The sequence below is a fragment of the Oncorhynchus masou genome, chromosome 29 (genome assembly GCF_036934945.1).
Source record: "Oncorhynchus masou masou isolate Uvic2021 chromosome 29, UVic_Omas_1.1, whole genome shotgun sequence".
Classification (NCBI taxonomy): Eukaryota; Metazoa; Chordata; class Actinopteri; order Salmoniformes; family Salmonidae; genus Oncorhynchus; species Oncorhynchus masou.
In genome coordinates, this window is record NC_088240.1 from 43,018,599 (window position 1) to 43,039,034 (window position 20,436).

Here is a 20,436-nt window from a genome sequence, read left to right on the forward strand (position 1 = left end):
CAGCCTAGGAACAGTGGGTTAACTGCCTGTTCAGTGGCAGAACGACAGCTTTGTACCTTGTCAGCTCAGGGGTTTGAACTTGCAACCTTGCGGTTACTAGTCCAATGCTCTAACCACTAGGCTACCCTGCCACCCAGGAACAGATTTAAAAGTCAAAATCCTAGATGAAATTCTGGTTCAGTCTACTTTCCACCAGTCACTGGGAGATGAATTAACCTTTCATGACAATAAACTAAAAGACAGTGAAAGTTCCTGAGTGGCCGAGTTAAATTATTATGTTGTATGTTTTTTTTAGGTAGTAGATGAGCTTTAATATTGTAGATAGATTGTGGCTTCTATCAATGTAATTGTCTGCAGTATTTCCAATCCCCCATATATATTTTCTTGTAAATATGTATATCATTTCAAATGTATAATATATCAATTTATATCAATTAGTATATTTGAGTTTAATATTTGTTGTAATATTTGTTCTGTCTTTTCTGATGGATTAAACTGAAATTGTAACCAGCTTTCTATGGCTTGTTTTAAAAATAATTATATTTAGAATATTATTTAATTTTCAAATAACTGAAAGAAGAAAACATGAATCGTCAGTGTACAATGACACCTTTGTTTTTTTAAGCCCTGGATATTGTAGTTGGATCTGATTTGAATAGCATTTCGATTGCCATAATAAATAGATATGCCAATACTGGACAACCTTGTTTTACTCCTCTTGACAATTGAATACTTTCTGAGAAGTAGCCATTATTTACTATTTTACACCTTTAAGAGATTCTCCACAATTAAAATAGTCCAGGTATTTTTATATAAATCCCAGTCGTACTTTATCAAAGGCCTTTTCAAAGTCTGCTATGACTGCCAGGCCTGGTTTCCCAGAATTGTCATTGTGTTCTATTGCTTCCAGTACTTGTCTTATATTATATATGAATAATATTAGGATTAGGATGATAATATCCAACAATACCTTTAATGAAGTGTTACAGATTTGACTCAAATTTACTTGAAAATCTATGGCAAGACCTGAATATTGTTGTCCAGCAATGTTCAACAACCAATTTGTCAGCACTAAAATAATTTTGAAAAGAGTAATGGGCAAATGTTGCACGATCCAGGTGTGGAAAGCTCTAAGAGACTTAACCAGAAAGACTGTAATCGTTGCCAAATGTGCTTCTACAAAGTATTGACTCAGGGGTGTGAATACGTATGTAAATGAGGTATTTCTGTATTTAATTTCAATACATTAGCAAAAATTTAAAAATATATTTTTCTAGATGGGTGAGAATTGTTTGTATTTGATCCATGTTGAATTCAGTCTATACCAACAAAATGTAGAATAATTCAAGGGGTATGAATATTTCTGAAGGTACTGTAGGCCTTTTTCAATCATATTCAAATACATTTCATGTTCAATCAATTTATTTATATTTTGCTACTTGTAGGCTACTCTATTTAATTTGTCTCAATATATTTAATGATGTGCAGCCTAACATGTGCACAATGATGTGCCAAATTAGTGATTTAATGCATTTTTATTTCATTAGAGTAGGCCGCCTCAATATTTGCAGCCATATGTGGTAATATCTCTCCAGGTGCTGATCCCTTGTCAGTATGGTGAAATAATTCTAATGTTCAGGAAATATTTGAACAGAGAAAGCTGATCTGAGAGCAGCGCTCCCTTTCCTTAAATCCTATCAGTATCGACACGTTCCAAAGACGCACTGACCGACCATTCTCTCTGCATGGTGTATTGGGAAACGCGTGTTACATCTTCGGCCGTCGAAGGAAATATGCCCAGAACTGTAATCTGTTGGAGCAGAGTCACACAGAGATTCCATAGAGGGAAAAATACATACTTTCATGGGAATTCCACCGAGACAGTGGCAGTTAAATGGGCTTTTTTTAGTGTGTTGGTGTGTTTGTTATTTTTTAAACAAGGTATCACAAGGTGTGTTCTCTCACAGCTCTCTCTTCAATTACCACCTCGCCATCACACCGTTAACACTTCCCAGAGGGGATCCTCCACACGGGGAGATGGAGAGAGAGAAAATGGAAAGAGTGGAAAAAAAAGAAGAGCAAGAGTAAAAAGGGAGCAAAATAAGTGTGTGTGTGTGTGCATATGTCTGTAAAAGTGTGTGTCAAGAAGAAACACAATGAGTGAGAATAAGACAGAGCTGGCAACAAGTGACTAACATGTCAAGCGGTGAAGCAGCGAGCGTGGGGGGGGACACACGGCACATGATGATTACTAATACAGACACATTTTAAATCACATTTCGGGGCCTACGTGCTGACTTTTATGAGACTGGAGGCAATTTACTACGGCACTTAAAAGGATACTTTAGGATTTCGGCATTGAAGCCCTTTACCCAGCTTCGTCCGTGTTGTTTGCGGAGGACGCACGGCTCTCGACCTTCGCCTCTCCCGAGTCCATACGGGAGTTGCAGCGATGGGACAAGACTGTAACTACCAACTGAATACCACAAACTTGGGGAGAAGAAAAGGGGGAAGAAAGAAAAAAAGAAAAAGGATGTAATTCTGAGCCACTCACTCTCCTGGCAACGCTCCTTGTTCTTAAGCAGCAGGAGTTTCTGCTCCCTCTGATGTTTCTCTATCTCTTGCTCTTGGCGGTGTCTCTCCATCTTCCTCTGGTGCTCCAGCAGCTCCTGCTGATGCTTCAGAGCCAGGAGGTCTTGCTGGTGCTGCAACACAATGTTACTACAAACTTTACTGTGATGTTGATACAACAGCCTGCTGATGGCACTGCTACAGGGCTTCTGGTAGTGCATAGGAAATGGGGAGAGGGAGGAGAACAGTGATTGGGGAGAGAGATGGGGCAGATGGAGAGGGATGAAGGGACATGGGGGAGAAGAAGAGAGAGACGGAAGGGAGAAAGGGGGAGACATGGTCACACATTGTCTGATATCACCTCATCTAGATAAACAAAAAACACATGGTTCTAAACACACACACACACAGACACACTTCCTTTCAATGGAAAAAATCTAACACCACTGGCTGACATCAATATCACTAGATTTCAACAGCAAGTGTCCCCTGCAGATTTCATTTCAGCTGGGAAACACAAATTTCCAAAAATTGCATTCAGATGAGAAGTTGTGAGTGGAGGGAATTGTTCATAAATATTTATTTGGGGGTGGGTAAACTTAGTTGTACCTGACCCTAACACTTTCTCACTAAATCATACTTTTAACAGAAGTCCACTGGCATGCTCTTATAATAAAAATGAGGTGCATCACAAGCAACACAGTTTTAGGATGCAGAGTCCCTGACGTCTATAGCCACTTGCGGTGTAAGTTCAAATACTCCATGGGGCTAACATTCAGATTTTTTTATGTGGACTCAAATTTATTGCAGTGTTGCATAAAAAATGACCCCCTGAAAATGAAGTTTAGGGGCTCAATTCAATCCAACCCGCAATGCAGTATTTACGCAGTAGCTCTTTTTCCAATGGTCAAATGAACTCACAGAATGGTCTTGAGTAATGTATAAAGCCCACAACTACTTCCAGGATGACCCCTCTCACATGTCTGCTTTTACTTTTCAGAATTATAAGTGTGTGGGCATGGGATGAATATTGTAAATCAAAGATGTGAAAAAAAAGATATCGTGCCCCATGTGGGATTAGAACTCACAACTATTGAACTATGAGCCAACTGTTAGTGGACTGCACCACCAATCAGTCATACTGATCAGGGGAAAAACAAGTTGACATTACCAACATTGTCATCTACAGTACTAGTCAAAAGTTTGGACACTACTCATTCAAGGGTTTTTCTTTATTTTTACTATTTTTTACATTGTAGAATGACATCAAAACTATGAATTAACACATATGGAATCATGTAGTAACCAAAAAAGTGTTAAACAAATCAAAAATCAAAATATATTTGTATATTCTCCAAGCTCAAATAAGCAAAGAAAAAAGACAGTCCATCGTTACTTTAAGACATGTAGGTCAGTAAATCAGTAACATTTCAAGAACTTTGAAAGTTTCTTCAAGTGCAGTCGCAAAAACCATCAAGTGCTATGATGAAACTGGCTCTCATGAGGACCGCCACAGGAAAGGAAGACCCAGATGTACCTCTGCTGCAGAGGATAATTTCATTAGGGTTACCAGCCTCAGAAATTGCAGCCCAAATAAATGCTTCACAGAGTTCAAGTAAAAGACACATCTCAACATCAACTGTTCAGAGGAGACTGCGTGCTGTATCAGATGATCTGGCCTCCACAATCACCCGACCTCAACCCAATTGAGATGGTTTGGGATGAGTGGGACAGCAGAGTGAAGGAAAAGCCCCCAACAAGTACTCAGCATACGTGGGAACTCCTTCAAGACTGTTGGAAAAGCATTCCAGATAATGCCAGTTGAGAGAATGCCTGAGTGTGCAAAGCTGGCATCAAGGCAAAGGGTGGCTACTTTGAAGAATCTAAAATAAAAATATATTTTGATTTGTTTAAAACTTTTTGGGTTACTACATGATTCCGTATGAGTTATTTCATAGTTTGATGTCTTCACTATTATTCTACAATGTAGAAATACTGTATTTCTTGTTACGATGGATGTAGCTACGAATATAAAAACATAATCCTCATAGCCTACATGTTTATTTTCTTCGTAAAAAGCACATAGATGTGTATGAAAGGGTAAGAAAAAATTTCATCATATGCGGATATGTGCTTTACTGTCTTTTGAATTTTGTGTAATGTCAATTGGCTAGTCAGAGAAGCATCATGGCACACTCCACTTACCAAGACCATTACCAAATAAGGCGCGCTGTCACCTGCATTTATAGTAAGCCTTGAGGTGGTACCAACCAGCACATCTAGAAGGGAGTGTATTTCATACCGAACCCCTCCCTTCTGAAGGTGCCTCTACATCACAATTTCAAATCAAATTGTATTTGTCACATGCGCCGAATACAACAGGTGTAGACCTTACAGTGAAATGCTTACTTACAAGCCCTTAACCAACGATGCAGTTAAGAAAATACCTAAAAAAAGAGTTTAAAAAAGTAAGAGATAAGAAAAACAAATCATTAAAAAGCAGCAGTAAATAACAATAGCAGGGCTATATACATTGGGCACCGGTGCAGAGTCAATGTGTCAATGTGCGGGGGCACCAGTGTTGAGGTATTAAAGATAATTATGTTCATGCAGGTAGGGTTGTTGAAGTGGCTATGCATAGACAATAACAGAGAGTAGCAGCAGCGTAGTGGGTGGTGGGGGGGTTGCAAATAGTCTAGGTAGCCATTTGATTAGCTGTTCAGGAGTCTTATGGCTTGGGGGTAGAAGCTGTTTAGAAGCCTCTTGGACCTAGACTTGGCGCTCCGGTATGGCTTGCCGTGCGGTAGCAGAGAGAACAGCCTAGGACTAAGGTGGCTGGAGGCTTTGATGATTTAGGGCCTTTCTCTGACACCGCCTGGTATAGAGGTCCTGGATGGCAGGAAGGTTGGCCCCGGTGATGTACTGGGCAATATGCACTACCCTTTGTAGTGCCTTGCGGTCGGAGGCTGAGCAGTTAGCATAACATGCAGTGATTCAACCCGTCAGGATGCTCTCGATGGTACAGCTGTAAAATCTTTTGAGGATCTGAGGACCCATGACAAATCTTTTCAGTCTCCCGAGGGGGAATAGATTTTGCAGCGCCCTCTTCATGACTGTCTTGGTGTGCTTTTCCCATGTTAGTTTGTTGTTGATGTGGACGCCAAGGAACTTGAAGCTCTCAACCTGCTCCACTACAGCCCCGCCAATGAGAATGGGGGCATGCTCGGTACTCTTTTTCCTGTAGTCCACAATCATCTCCTTTGTCTTGATCACATTGAGGAAGAGGTTGTTGTCCTGGCACCACATGGTCAGGTCTCTGACCTACTCCCTATAGGCTGTCTCATCATTGCCAGTTGGTCAGTGCATGCTAGGAGTACACGTCCTGGTAATCCATCTGACCCAGTGACCTTGTGAATGTTGATCTGTTTAAAGGTCTTACTCACATCGGCTGTGGAGAGCGTGATCACACAGTCATCTGAAACAGTTGGTGCTCTCATGCATGTTTCAGTGTTACTTGCTTCGAAGCGAGCATAGAAGTTATTTAGCTTGTCTGGTAGGCTTGTGTCACTGGGCAGCTCTTGGCTGTGCTTCCCTTTGTAGTCTGTAATAGTTTCACATCCAACGAGCGTTGGAGCCGATGTAGTACAATTTGATCTTAGTCCTGTATTAACGCTTTGCTTGTTTCATGATTCTTTTGAGGACATAGCAGGATTTCTTATAAGCTTCCGGGTTAGAGTCCCGCTCCTTGAAAGCGGCAGCTCTACCCTTTAGCTCAGTGCGAATGTTGCCTGTAGTCCATGGCTTCTGGTTGGGGTATGTACGTACAGTCACTGTGGCGACAACCTAAATTCACTTATTGACAAAGCCAGTGACTGATGTGGTGTACTACTCAATGCTATTCTGAAGAATCCTGGAACATATTCCAGTCTGTGCTAGCAAAACAGTCCTGTAGTTTAGCATCTGCTTCATCTGACCACTTTTTTATAGACCGAGTCACTGGTGCTTTCTGCTTTAATTCAATGGTAGAGTTTCACTAAAAGTAGTAAAAATATATCACTAATATTTTTTTTAAATGAAAGTTACTCTTTAAGAAGTCGTCAAGAGTGAGACTAAATGCCTAAATGACTGAATGATAAAAGCCTCACTATGGAGAGTATTTGCATAATTTCAACCAGTACAGGTGGGTGTTGACTGGAACAGAGCAAAATAGAATACAGTCAGCATGCTGTCAAGGCATAATGTAGAGCTAGTGATGTGCCAATCACTGTGCATCCCACCCTACCTGGTGCTGAAGCCCACTGGCTGCTGTGACTGGAGCTTTCAGACAGAGTTATTTTTAGCCTGGGCTGCCTCGCTCCCATTGCCTGATTGAGGCTGTGGCCCGTGGCAACACCGTGGAGGCCTGTTTGCAAAGCGAGCACTTCCTCTCACTGTCACACACACACACACATATGCGCTGGTACACATGCATACACAGTTTCCCAAGGACGGGGTTCCTATTAAGATCAGAAAAGCAGCCCAACGTAACCGGCAGATCCAGTTACATCACACACACGCATGCGCTAGTGAAGCGCGGGTTGACTCATAATCCGCAGTCCCCGCGGTTATATCCACAGGGCGGGTGGGTTTATGGTCATGAAATATTGTGTGGACGAAGGGCGGGCGGGCAGGTGGAATAAAGAGAGAACAATGCATTAAAAATCCATAAATATACTGTATGATTCTTTTGCAATACATCTCTATAGGCTAGTTAGAGGTTTTTCTTTCATTATTATTATCTGACGTTGGACACTAACAAGACGGGGATATGGCATGTCAAGGGAATTGTAGCCTACTGTTCAGACGGGTTACAAGGAATATTAACTGAAATCTGGACACTGACTGTAGGTTTATAACCTCTCACATGTAGAGTAATATAATATCAACTCCTGCAGAACAGAATTAAGCACTTATTGCGGTAGAACGATACACCAAATGTAGATTTTGGACTCTGGAACAGGAGTGGAGAAATATTATATATTTCAGCATCTTGAGAGAATGAATGATTTGTGAGGGACCGTCTGTAAAGGTGCCCTCTTTATCAGCATCGTAAAAGCGGGTATCACTAGCATGCACAGGCATAGGCACACAAACGCACACACGCATACATGCATGTCCTCTCTTACACCCATCCCCTCTGTCCTTACCACAATCTGTTGAGCCAAGTACCTGTTGCAATGAAAATCTTTCTGCAGAAATCCAGACAGCCCTCGAGCAAAGGGGAAGGAAGGATGGAGAGAGGGGGAAGAGCAGCAGGTGATGGGGGGGGGGTAAGATTGGGATGAGGGGTCGAATAAGTTGCGTGGTGAGGAGAGATCACTAAAAAGATGGAGAGGAGAGGACACACACACACACACCTTAACATGCTCCTGTAGCTGGGCCTCGTGCTGGCGTGAGAGCTGCTCATGTTGCCGCTGGAACTCAGCGATGAGCACCTGTCTCTGGATCTGCTGTTTATGTTTGAGGGCCAGCAACTCCTGCTGCAGCTGCTGCTCCCGCTGACCTGGGACCTGTCCTTGGTGGCACTGGTCGTCTGGTCGTGGTGCTAGGCCAAAGGGCTGGTCCAGGCGCAGGTCCATGGGAATGGCAGCCGGGGGCACCTGCAAGGGCAGTGCCATGCTCACGTCGACTGGGGAGAGAAAGTGGGGGTTACCGACATTTTCCATGGCTGTTGTTCCTTTATGACGTAGGATTCAATCAAAAACGAGAGGACACAGTAGCCTTTCCCAAGGCTCTTTCTCAGACACACAAACTTGCAGGTCCAATCGGAGCCCATTCATTGAATGACCCATAGAATAGAATATCCCCCTGACCTCATTTAATAATGCTCAGCCTTGGCAAAAGGCTAATGAGTCTTCATTGTAGGTCTACACGGCACAGATGATACTCGAACGACGGCTTTTTGTTACACACTATGGTGTTTGATGTAGAGTGTGGCGGTAGGAGTTGTACCACGATGGGAGTTGTGTGATGTTGGGATTGACAATAGGCTACAAACAAAAGGAAAAAAGTACTGACAGCTACTACTATGTGTGTGTTTGTGTGTGTACATGCCAGCATTGCGACAATATGTGTGGACCAGGAACAGGCTGCAGTATGCTCACGTTTGAGAGGAGTGGTGTGTGTGTGTCTGTGTGCTTATCTATGTGTGTGCATCTCAAAAAGGATCCCCACTCATTCCTACTGTACCAGCTCACAGCGGGGCACACATCTCAAAGAGGAGAATGTCACGAGTTGTGCAGCAATACAATGACACTGGCCAGAAGAGAGAGTTTAGGTGGGGTTTAGGGCCAAACAAAAGAGGTCCTCCTCAAAATGTCACAGAGTTTATCAATACAGAGAAGAGAAAAACCTGCCACTCTCATCATGGAATAGGGTAACAATCATCTCTGTGACGCCATGGGTTTTGGGGGTGGAGGCTATGAGGGATATGGGCACAAAGGGGGCATTGAGAGTGTATTGAGAGGAGGGAGGAGGAAATGCTCTTCTGGGCAGGACACAGCGCTGGAGTGAATAACTTCCAGTGTGGTTAGTTTTTGAACAAGTAGATAAGCACTTTTTCAGCTGTGGCCTCATTGCTTGAATTGGAGACAAAGACCCTGTTACGTAACACATACGCCACATGACGTACACACATGCCAAACCCTGAATCAAAGTTCTCAATTAATTTGTATACAAGTTAGTGGTAAAAAGTTGGTAGTACAACAGTGTTTCTATGTTTTGCTGGAACAACAAGTGAAACCTAGTTTTGATATGTTTTACAGCTTCAATTCAAACATACAGTAGCTTCATTCCTCTACAGCTAGTATTCCCCAGGAGTACGCTCAATGCCGTTGGGGGTACGCCAAATACATTTAAAAAAAAATTTTTTTTAGTAGCCTCGTTTCAGTGGCAAAAATCTAATTAAACCATCTAGTGTTCAGCTAAATAACAACACAATGTCAAATACAGGTAGCCTCGTCAAATACTTAACATCCAATCACATTAACTACTATCCGGTCACAAATATGTAGACTTGTTTACGTGCTGCTTTGCTATCTGCCAACTTTACGGTTTTTACTTTTTAATTACCGTTTTATATTTTAATTTTTTCCCCTCGCTCAACTTTTTTCATTAAACTTTTCACCCCGGACGCTTTATCTGGACATGGTTCATAAGGAACTCCACCAGCCGAAGCTAAGTAGTAGCATTAACATGATGCCTTCTAATTGCCGTCGCTGTACTCATAATATACAGGAGAACGATCACCTTACGGCAAGGGTAGCCGTGCTGCAAGCCCAGCTTCAGACACAATCGTCAGGCAAGGGTAATTTAAGTGTAGGAAAGGATGAAACCGCATCTGTGCCACCAATAAGTACAGTTAGTAGTATAAATCCCTCGCACAGTCCACGCAACCTGACAATTTTCTCATGGCTTCTGGAAGGAAATGCTGTAGGAATGCTCAACCGGTGTCGCTAATTCAGCCGATAGAAACTTTCAACCGGTTCTCCCCATTAAGCAACTGGTCAGAGTCAGAGGCCGAGCCTTCTCTGGTCTCTCCTTCTCCCATTAGCTCTGACAAATTGAAAACCCTAGTCATTGGCGACTCCATTGCCTGTAGTATAAGACTTAAAACAATTCATCCGGCGATCATACACTGTTTCCCAGGGGGCTGGGCTACTGACGTTAAGGCTAATCTGAAGATGGTGCTGACTAAGGCTAAAACTGGCGAATGTGGAGAATATAGGAATAGTGTTATCCACGACGGGACAAACGATGTTAGGATGAAACAGTCAGAGGTTACCAAGCGCAACATAGCTTCAGCGTGTAAACCCGAAAGAAGAAAGATGTGTTGGCATCGAGTAATTGTCTCTGGCCTCCTCCCAGTTAGGGGGAGTGATGAGCAGTACAGTAGATTCTCACAACTCAATCGCTGGTTGAAAACTGTTTTCTGGCCCTCCCAAAAGATAGAATTTGTAGATTTCTGGGACTCACCCACAAACAGGACCAAGCCTGGCCTGCTGAGGAGTGACGGACTCCATCCTAGCTGGAGGGGTGCTCTCATCTTACCTACGAACATAGACAGGGCTCTAACTCCCCTAGCTCCACAATGAGATAGGGTGCAGGCCAGGCAGCAGGCTGTTAGCCAGCCTGCCAGCTTAGTGGAGTCTGCCACGAGCACAGTCAGTGCAGTCAGCTCAGCTATCCCCATTGAGACCGTGTCTGTGCCTCGATCTAGGTTGGGCAAAATGAAACATAGCGGTGTTCGCTTTAGCAATCTCACTGGAATAAAGACCTCCTCCATTCCTGTCATTAATGAAAGAGATTGTGATATCTCACATCTCAAAATAAAGCTACTTAATGTTAGATCCCTCACTTCCAAGGCAGTTATAGTCAATGACCTATTCACTGATCATAATCTTGATGTGATTGGCCTGACTGAAACATGGCTTATCCTGATGAATTTACTGTGTTAAATGAGGCCTCGCCTCCTGGTTACACTAGTGACCATATCCCCCGCACATCCTGCAAAGGCAGAGGTGTTGCTAACATTTATGATGGCTGCGTTTCGTCTTTTGAGCTTCTAGTCATGAAATCTATGCAGCCTACTCAATCACTTTTTATAGCTACTGTTTACAGGCCTCCTGGGCAGTACACAGCGTCCCTCACTGAGTTCACTGAATTCCAATCAGATCCTGTAGTCATGGCAGATAATATTCAAATTTTTGGTGACTTCAAAATTCAGTCCACAGACACACTCCAAAAGGCTTTCAGGGCCATCATTGACTCAATGGGTTTTGTCCAACATGTCTCTGGACCTACTCACTGTCACAGTCATACTCTGGACCTAGTTTTGTCTCGTGGAATAAATGGTGTGGATCTTAATGTTTTATCCTCATAGTCCTGGACTATCGGACCACCATTTTATTATGTTTGCAATCACAACAAATAATCTGCTCAGACCCCAACCAAGGATCATCAAAAGCCGTGCTATAAATTCCCGGATAACCCAAAGATTCCGAGATGCTCTTCCAGACTCCCTCTTCCTACCCATGGACGTCAGAGGACAAAAATCAGTTAACCACCTAACTGAGGTACTCAATTTAACCTTGCGTAATACCCTAGAGGCAGTCGCACCCCTAAAAACAAAAAACATTTGTCATAAGAAACTAGCTCCCTGGTAAACAGAAAATACCCGAGCCCTGAAACAGCTTCCAGAAAATTGGAACGGAAATGGCACTACACCAAACTGGAGGTCTTCCGACTAGCTTGGAAAGGCAATACAGTGGTGTATCGAAGAGCCCTCACTGCTGCTCGATAATCCTATTTTACCAACTTAATTGAGGAAAATAAGACGAATCCAAAATGTATTTTTGATACCGTCGCAAAGCTAACTAAAAAGCAGTGATCCCCAAGAGAGGATGGCTTTCACTTCAGCAGTGATAAATTCATGAACTTCTTTGACGAAAATTTCATGATCATTACAATGCAAATTACGGACTCTTTAAATCTGCGTATTTCTCCAAAGCTCAGTTGTCCTGAGTCTGCACAACACTGCCAGGAACTAGGATCAAGGGAGACACTCAAGCGTTTTAATACTATATCTCTTGATACATTGATGAAAATAGTCATGGCCTCTAAAACTTCAAGCTGCACACTGGACCCTATTCCAAGTAAACTACTGAAAGAGCTGTTTCTTGTGCTTGGCCATCCTATGTTGAACATAATAAACGTCTCCCTATCCACCGGATGTGTATCAAACTCACTAAAACTAGCAGTAATAAAGCCTCTCTTGAAAAAGCCAAACCTTGACCCAGAAAATGTAAAAAACTATAGGCCTATATCGAATCTCCCATTCCTCTAAAAAAAATAGAAAAATATGTTGCGCAGCAATAGTTTGTGTTGGAGAGCGAGGGTCAGTCTGTTATATCTGGAGAATTTCTCCTGTCTCCTCCGGTGTCCTGTGTGAATTTAAGTATGCTCTCTCTAATTCTCTCTCTTTTTCTCTTTATCTTTCTCTTGCTCTCTCTCTCTCGCTCTCTCTCGCTCTCTCTTTCTCTCGGAGGACCTGAGCCCTAAGACCATGCCTCAGGACTGCCTGGCCTGATGATTCCTTGCTCCCCATTCGACCTGGTCGTGCTGCTGCTCCAGTTTCAACTGTTCTACCTGCGGGCTATGGAATCACTTTGTGACATTAGCTGATGTAAGAAGAGCTTATAAATAAATTTAATTGAGTGAATAACCTTTACTTTCTAGCGGGAATACCACTAACGGTCCGTATGTAGCCAAACGTAGCTGCTGCTCAATCCGTTTGCTCGAAAATAGATAAATGGTAAGGTCTGCGTCCATAGAGACACATACGAGCTCTACTGGTAGTACTGCTACTACCAACAGTAGTACTGCTAGTACCAATAGGGACGTTGGACCATCAAAGAGGCACAAATATGATGAGAACTACATTGATTTGGGGTTCACTTATATTGGGAGTAGTGCCTTTCCTCAGCCACGGTGTGTTATATGTGCAAAAGTACGATCTCACAACTCTCTTGCACAGACATTTAGAAACAAAACATGCCAATTTGAAAAATAAGCCACAGGAATTTGTTGAGCGAAAATTAACACGACTTTAGATTAGTACGACATGTATAAAAGCAACAGATACCATTAATAAGAAGGGGCTAGAAGCGTCTTATATGGTGAGCTACCGAATGGCTAGGACAGGCAAGCCCCATACTATTGCGGAGGACTTAATTCTTCTTGCTGCCGTGGATATGGCTGGGACAATGCTTGGGGAAAAGGCCAAAATAACTATACAGAGAATGCCTTCATCAAACAACACTAATTCACGACACATCAGTGACATGGTAGGAGATGTTTTGAAATAATTACTGCTTCGCATACAAGCCAGTGAATTCTATGCATTACAGCTGGATGAGTCAACAGACATGGCGGGCCTGGCACAGCTCCTGGTATATGTCCGTTCCGTTTACGGGGGTCAATTAAGGAAGACATCCTCTTCCGCAAACCACTGGAAACCAGTAAGACAGGGAGGCTATTTTAAAGTACTGGACAGCTTTGTGACATCAAATGGACTTTGGTGGTCAAGATGTGTTGGTATCTGTACTGATTGCGCAAAAGCCATGACAGGGAGACATATTGGAGTGGTAATGCGTGTGCAAGCAGTTGCTCCCGACGCCACTTGGGTACACTGCAGCATCCACTGAGAGGTTCTTCCTGCCAAGGGAATGCCTGACAGCTTGAAAGACATTTTGGAGACTACAGTCAAAATGGTTAACTTTGTTAATCCCTTTACAATGAAGATCTGTGAAGTTATTTGGATTTTTATGAATTATCTTTGAAAGACAGGGTCCTGAAAAAGGGACGTTTCTTTTTTTACTGAGTTTAGTTATCCTTCACGTGATCCCTTCTAATTTAGTGGGTTGGTTGATCATTGGCCTGCACTATAGAGGAGGAAGACGGCACTCACATACACACATATACAAACAGGCATTCACACACATGTGAAGATGTACAAAAGCACACACACAAACGCACCGACGCATAAACACACACACATGCAGGCAGATCCACATGTATTAATGTATGTATTACTGCACAAGCCCACTGAGTAAACACATGAGCATATTCTCCAAAATGCAGTCTGGGTCCACCCAAATCATTGGGTGAAATGATGCAACATGGCAACAGCAAAAAAAAATCCCACAGCAAAATGATTTTAGGGGCTGGGATTTGCTGACACACACAGCACTTACAGTGTGTGTGTGTGTGTGTGTGTGTGTGTGTGTGTGTGTGTGTGTGTGTGTGTGTGTGTGTGTGTGTGTGTGTGTGTGTATGAAAGAGAGAGGCAGTGTGTGTGCATGCTTTGCAGACGTGTCGCTGACGGAAGGAGCCACGCTGACGTAGCTGATGGAGATTGATTCCCTGGGATTGCTGGGTGAAGCCCATTGCATTGTGGGAAGGGACACTTGGCCATACATCACACCTAAATCAGCCCCCATAGAGATTTGTCTATATTACATACAGTATATACAGTGCCTTCAGAAAGTTTTCAGACCCCTTGACTTATTCCACATTCAAAATGGATAAAAAAAAAACATTTTCACTCACCTATCTACACACATTACCCATAATGACAAAGTGAATGTGTTTTTAGACATTTTTGCAAATCTATTGAAAATAAAATACAGAAATATCTCATTTACATAAGTCTTCACACCCCTGAGTCATTACTTTGTAGAACCACCTTTGGCAGCGATTATAGCAGTGAGTCATTCTGGGTAAGTCTGTAAGAGCTTTGCAGACCTGGATTGTACAATATTTTCCCATTACACTTATGAATATTCTTCAAGATCTGTCAAGTTGAATGTTGATCATTGCTAGACAGCCCTTTTCAATTCTTGCAATAGATTTTGAAGCCAATTTAAGTCAAAACTGTGACTAGGCCACTCAGGAACATTCAATGTCATCTTGGTAAGCAACTCCAATGTAGATTTGTCCTTGTGTTTTAGGTTATTGTCCCGCAGAAAGGTGACTGTCTTTTGGAAAGCAGGATGAAGAAGATTTTCCCATAGGATTTTGTCTGTGCCTATACTGTATTCAGTTTATTTGTATCGTAAGGAACTCCCTTGTCCTTGCAATGACAAGCATACCCATAATATGATGTAGACACCGACATGAAGATTAGACTACTGCAATGCGCTACTTTCAGGCTACCCGTATAAAGCACTAAATAATCTTCAGTTAGTACTAAACACGGCTCCTAGAATCTTGACTAGAACCAAAAAATTTGATCATAATACTCCAGTGCTAGCCTCTCTACACTGGCTACCTGTTAAGGCTAGGGCTGATTTCAGGTTTTTACTGCTAACCTACAAAGCATTACATGGACCTGCTCCTCCTACCTTTCTCTCCGATTTGGTCCTGCTGTGCATATCCTGAAACGTACGCTACGCTCACAAGATGCAGGCCTCCTTATTGTCCCTAGACCTTCTAAGCAAACAGCTGGAGGCAGGGCTTTCTCAGACTCTGTCTCAACCTTTAAGTCTTTATTGAAGACTCATCTCTTCAGTCGGTCAAATGATTGAGTGCAGTCTGGCCCAGTGAACGGAAAGGCACTGGAGCAAAGAACCGACCTTGCTGTCTCTGCCTGGCCAGTTCCTCTCTCTCCACTGGGATTCTCTGCCTCAAACCCTATTACGGGGGCTGAGTCACTGGTTTACTGGTGCTCTTCCATGCCGTCCCTAGGAGGGGTGCGTCACATGAGTGGGTTGAGTCACTGACGTGATCTTCCTGTCCATGTTGGTGCCCCCCTCAGGTTCGTGCCAAAAAATATCTGGAATATTTATCCGATGTTCTGTGTGAATTTAAGTATGCTCCCACTAATTATCTCTCTCTACCTCTCCTCCCGGAGGACCTGAGCCCTGGGACCTTGTCTCAGGACTACCTGGCTGCTTTTCCGTGCTGCTGCTCCAGTTTCAACTGTTCTGCCTGCAGCTACAGAAGTCTGACCTCTTCACCTTGTCCCGGACCTGCTGTTTTCGACTCTCTTTACCGCACCTGATGTCTCAAACTCTGGCTATTAACTGACATTTACTCCTGAGGTGCTGACCTGTTGCAACCTCTACAACCACTGTGACTATTATTATTATTTGATGCTGCTGGTTATTATGATGTTATTTTAATGGACCAAACATTTGCTTTTCTTTCAAAAAACAAGGACATTTCGAATTTACCCCAAACTTTTGAACGGTAGTCTATCTATCTATTTATCTATATATATAGTGCCCTATATATAGTGGCAGACCAGGGAGTTTGGTCAAGACGTTTACTAAGATCACAATTGTATTAGCTTGGTTTCAAGGGTGTTTATGAAATAATAAACAAATAGAAAATAATAGGTCTCCTCCAGGAGACCTCCTCTGGGATACCATCTTCTGGACTCCGAAGTCTTGCTGTATCCTGTGGGGAATAAAACCAATATCCTTTGGTCAGGTAGAGGGTGCTGATGTACCGGGCCTTCCCCGGAAATCATTAAAGAAGGACAGACTACCGTCCGGTTTGTGGACCAGCACGATGGGGCTGCAACCTGGGCTGTGGGATTCTTCAATAACCCCCATCCTCAGCATATCCTCCACTTCCTGCTCCATGGCCGTCCTTCGGGCCTTGTCCTTCCGATTTGGCCACATGGCTGTCATCCGCACCTTCATCAACTCATCTCCCGGGGTTCCCACACCTCCTTGGTGAGGTCCAGTAGGCCATGTGGCCTCCTCCCGTAGAGGAGTTTGAAAGGGGAAAAGCCGGGGAATGACTGGGGCACTTCCCGTAATGAGAACATTAGGTGGGGTAGTAGTTTGTCCCAGTTCTTCCTGTCCTGCTTGATGACCTGCCACAGCATTTGTTTTATTGAACCACTCGACGAGCCCATCCATCTGCTGGTGAAAGACAGAGGTCCGGATCTGCTTGATCTGCAGAGAGCACACAAATCTTGCTTTAGGTGGGACATGAACTCAGTACCTTGGTCAGGATCTCGTTCGGGATGCCCATCCGGCTAAAGAGGTGGAACAGCTCCCGGGCGATTCCCTTGGAGACCACCGCCCATAGGGGAATGGCCTCAGGATACAAGGTGGCACAATCTACTATTAACAAGATGTACCGGTGTCCTCGTGACGTTTTTACCAGGGGTCTCACTATGTCCATGGCAATACGTTCAAAGGGCACCCCAGTGATCGTTAGGGGGACCAGCGGGTTTCGGAAGTGTGCTTTTAGGGCAGCGATTTGACACTGGACAGCTGCGACAATAGTCTTCCACGGCCCTCCTCATCCCAGGCCGGTGGAACCGGGCGGTGATCCATTTCCAGGTCTTCTCCATTCCCAGGTGCACTCCCAACAGGTTGTTGTGGTCCAGCTGAAGAACAGTTCACATGAACCATTCACATGTATATATACAGTTGAAGTCGGAAGTTTACATACACCTTAGCCAAATACATTTAAACTCAGTTTTTCACAATTCCTGACATTTAATCCTAGGAAGAATTCCCTGTCTTCGGTCAGTTAGGATCACCGCTTTATTTTAAGAATGTGAAATGTCAGAATAATAGTAGAGAAAATGACTTGTTTCAGATTTGATTTCTTTCATCACATTCCCAGTTGGTCAGAAGTTTACATACACTCAAATAGTATTTGGTAGCATTGCCTTTAAATTGTTTAACTTGGGTCAAACGTTTCGGGTAGCAATCCAGAAGCTTCCCTCAATAAGTTAGTTGAATTTTGGCCCATTCCTCCTGACAGAGCTGGTGTAACTGAGTCAGGTTTGTAGGCCTCCTTGCTCGCATATGCTTTTCAGTTCTGCCCACACATGGTCTATAGGCCTGAGGTCAGGGCATTGTGATGGCCACTCCAATACCTTGACTTTGTTGTCCTTAAGCCATTTTGATTTATTTTGATGAGCACTTGCTGCCTGCTTTTCCTTCACTCTGCGGGCCAACTTATCCCAAAGCATCTCAATTGGGTTGAGGTCGGGTGATTGTGGAGGCTAGGTCATCTGATGCAGAACTCCATCACTCTCCTTCTTGGTCAAATTTCCCTTACACAGCCTGGATGGGTGTTGGGTCATTGTCCTGTTGAAAAACAAATGATAGTCCCACTGAGTGCAAACCAGATCTAATGTCCATTGCTTGTGTTTCTTGGCCCAAGTCTCTTCTTATTATTGGTGTCCTTTAGTAGTGGTTTCTTTGCAGCATTTCGACCTCCGCTGAACAGTTCATGTTGAGATGTCTGTTACTTACATTTATTATTTGGGCTGCAATTTCTGAAGCTGGTAACTCTAATGAATTTATCCTCTGCAGCAGAGGTAACTCTGGGTCTTCCTTTCCTGTGGCAGTCCACATGAGAGCCAGTTTCATCATAGCGCTTGATGGTTTTTGCGACTGCACTTGAATAAACTTTCAAAGTATTGAAATGTTCCAGATTGACTGAGCATCATGACTTAAAGTAATAATGGACTGTTGTTTCTCTTTGCTTTTGCTTGCTTGAGCTGTTTTTGCCATAATATGGACTTTATATTTTACCAAATACTTCTCTGTATACCACCACCCCTACCTTGTCCACAACAAATATATTTTCATTTGTTTAACACTTTTTTGGTTACTACATGATTCCATATGTGTAATTTCATAGTTTTGATGTTTTCACTATTATTCTACAATGTAGAAAATAGTAAAAATAAAGAAAAACCATTGAATGAGTAGGTGTGTCCAAGCTTTTGACTGGTATGGTACATGTGATAAATTAAAGGTAAAAAAAGGCGGTGAGAATAGAAGACGTGAGGAATCAAGGAAATACAATTGAGATTCTCCCACTGACTTGTTTTCACACAGAGCTTACCAGTGGTTGCATGTCTGCAGTTTTAGTTTTCCTGGCACTTTAAATTCTGATATACTGTGGAAAAACATTGAGCTTAGAAGAGAGACGTTACTAAAACAGCAGTATTACATCAAGACATGCACATAATGGATATAAATGAGCAGAATCACTCAAGCCTCATCCACACAAACAGGCACAAACTCCTGGGATTTCATGTGCATACTTTCAGCTCTATTTTTGGGTCCATAGTGAAAGAAAAAACACCAAGGTATAGAATATCAGGCTCTTTCTCTAATCGATTTCTACTATGAGGAGTGCCACCCAAGACCGATGCCAGCTAACGAGATACTGCTCTTGTTTTGTTGCACAGTGTGAGTCTGGACTATCAGAGGTGCCTTGGCCTACCAAAAGACCAATCACAGGGAGGCACAGTTGTGGAGTATTGCTGAGACGGTCAATGGCCTCTTTGGCACGGTGCAGATTTCAACAGGGGGTTGCAACACTATACCTCCCTTAGGGTGGCATGGAGAGAAGAGTGGGGCTAAAACAGACTACAGTCGCAGTGAGGATGGTGTGTGTCAGCATTTTTGGAGCCCTACTGTATAGAGATCTGTCCCACTGACCGACAAACCCATCTTGACCTCTGACCTTCCGTCTGGTCAAGTCTGTCTGGTAGCATTCAGAGGCTGGTTGCCCATTGGCTTCGCTTATATCTGTGGGGCGGGAGTGTTTCGGATCATTAAATATTGTTTGGATGAAAGGCGGGTGGGTTGAATGAAGAGAAATCAAATACCTTAAAAAAAACATTGGCCTAAATGTATCATCCTTGTGTAATTTATATCTATAGGCTAAAAATCTTAATTTTTTTCCTTCATTATTTTAGGCTATCTAGTATTACTGCGTAAGCCTATGGCCTAACTGTATGCACGTCAAATTACCTACAGGCAAATCGGCAAATGCTTTTGGGAACGCGCATAAAAAGTTCATATCAAGCACGGAGGCAAAAAGAGTTGAATTCAATAAGAGAAAAGTTAGGAAACTGAGAGTTGAAAATAAAAAAAAGAAGGGAGGGCCAGAAAAGTAACGTTTGGGAAAGATTTGGTGAAGTGGTAAAAGAGGATGATAGCAGTGCCGACTATATTACGTGTAATGATTGTGAGGCGATATACAAATTTGACAGTCACAAGACGCGGACTTCAAATAGGGCCTATGGCACGTTAAGGGAACTGTAGCCTACTGTTCAGATGGGTTAAATGGAAAATGAAATCTATACAATCTGAAATCTATAACCTATAACCTCTCACATTAGCCTTATTATTAACTCCTGCAGAATTAATAATTTCTTCCAGTAAAATGATCCACCAAATGTAGGCTACATTTCGACTTGAGAACAGGAGCGGAGAAATACACTGAACAAAAATATAAATGCAACATGTAAAGTGTTGGTCCCATGTTTCATGACCT

General features: G+C 43.0%; 1 protein-coding gene across 3 annotated transcripts in view; it reads right to left on the reverse strand.

Annotated features, from left to right (window-relative positions):
• LOC135519847 (histone deacetylase 4-like) overlaps nt 1-20,436 on the reverse strand; it is a 126,213-nt gene that overhangs the window by 84,955 nt on the left and 20,822 nt on the right. For all 3 annotated transcript variants that reach the window (XM_064945053.1, XM_064945054.1, XM_064945052.1), the window contains exons 2-3: nt 7,968-8,239; nt 2,555-2,705 (exon numbers count right to left, since the gene is read on the reverse strand). In XM_064945053.1, the coding sequence (XP_064801125.1) occupies nt 2,555-2,705; nt 7,968-8,239 (423 nt within the window). The remainder of the gene's footprint in view (nt 1-2,554; nt 2,706-7,967; nt 8,240-20,436) is intronic.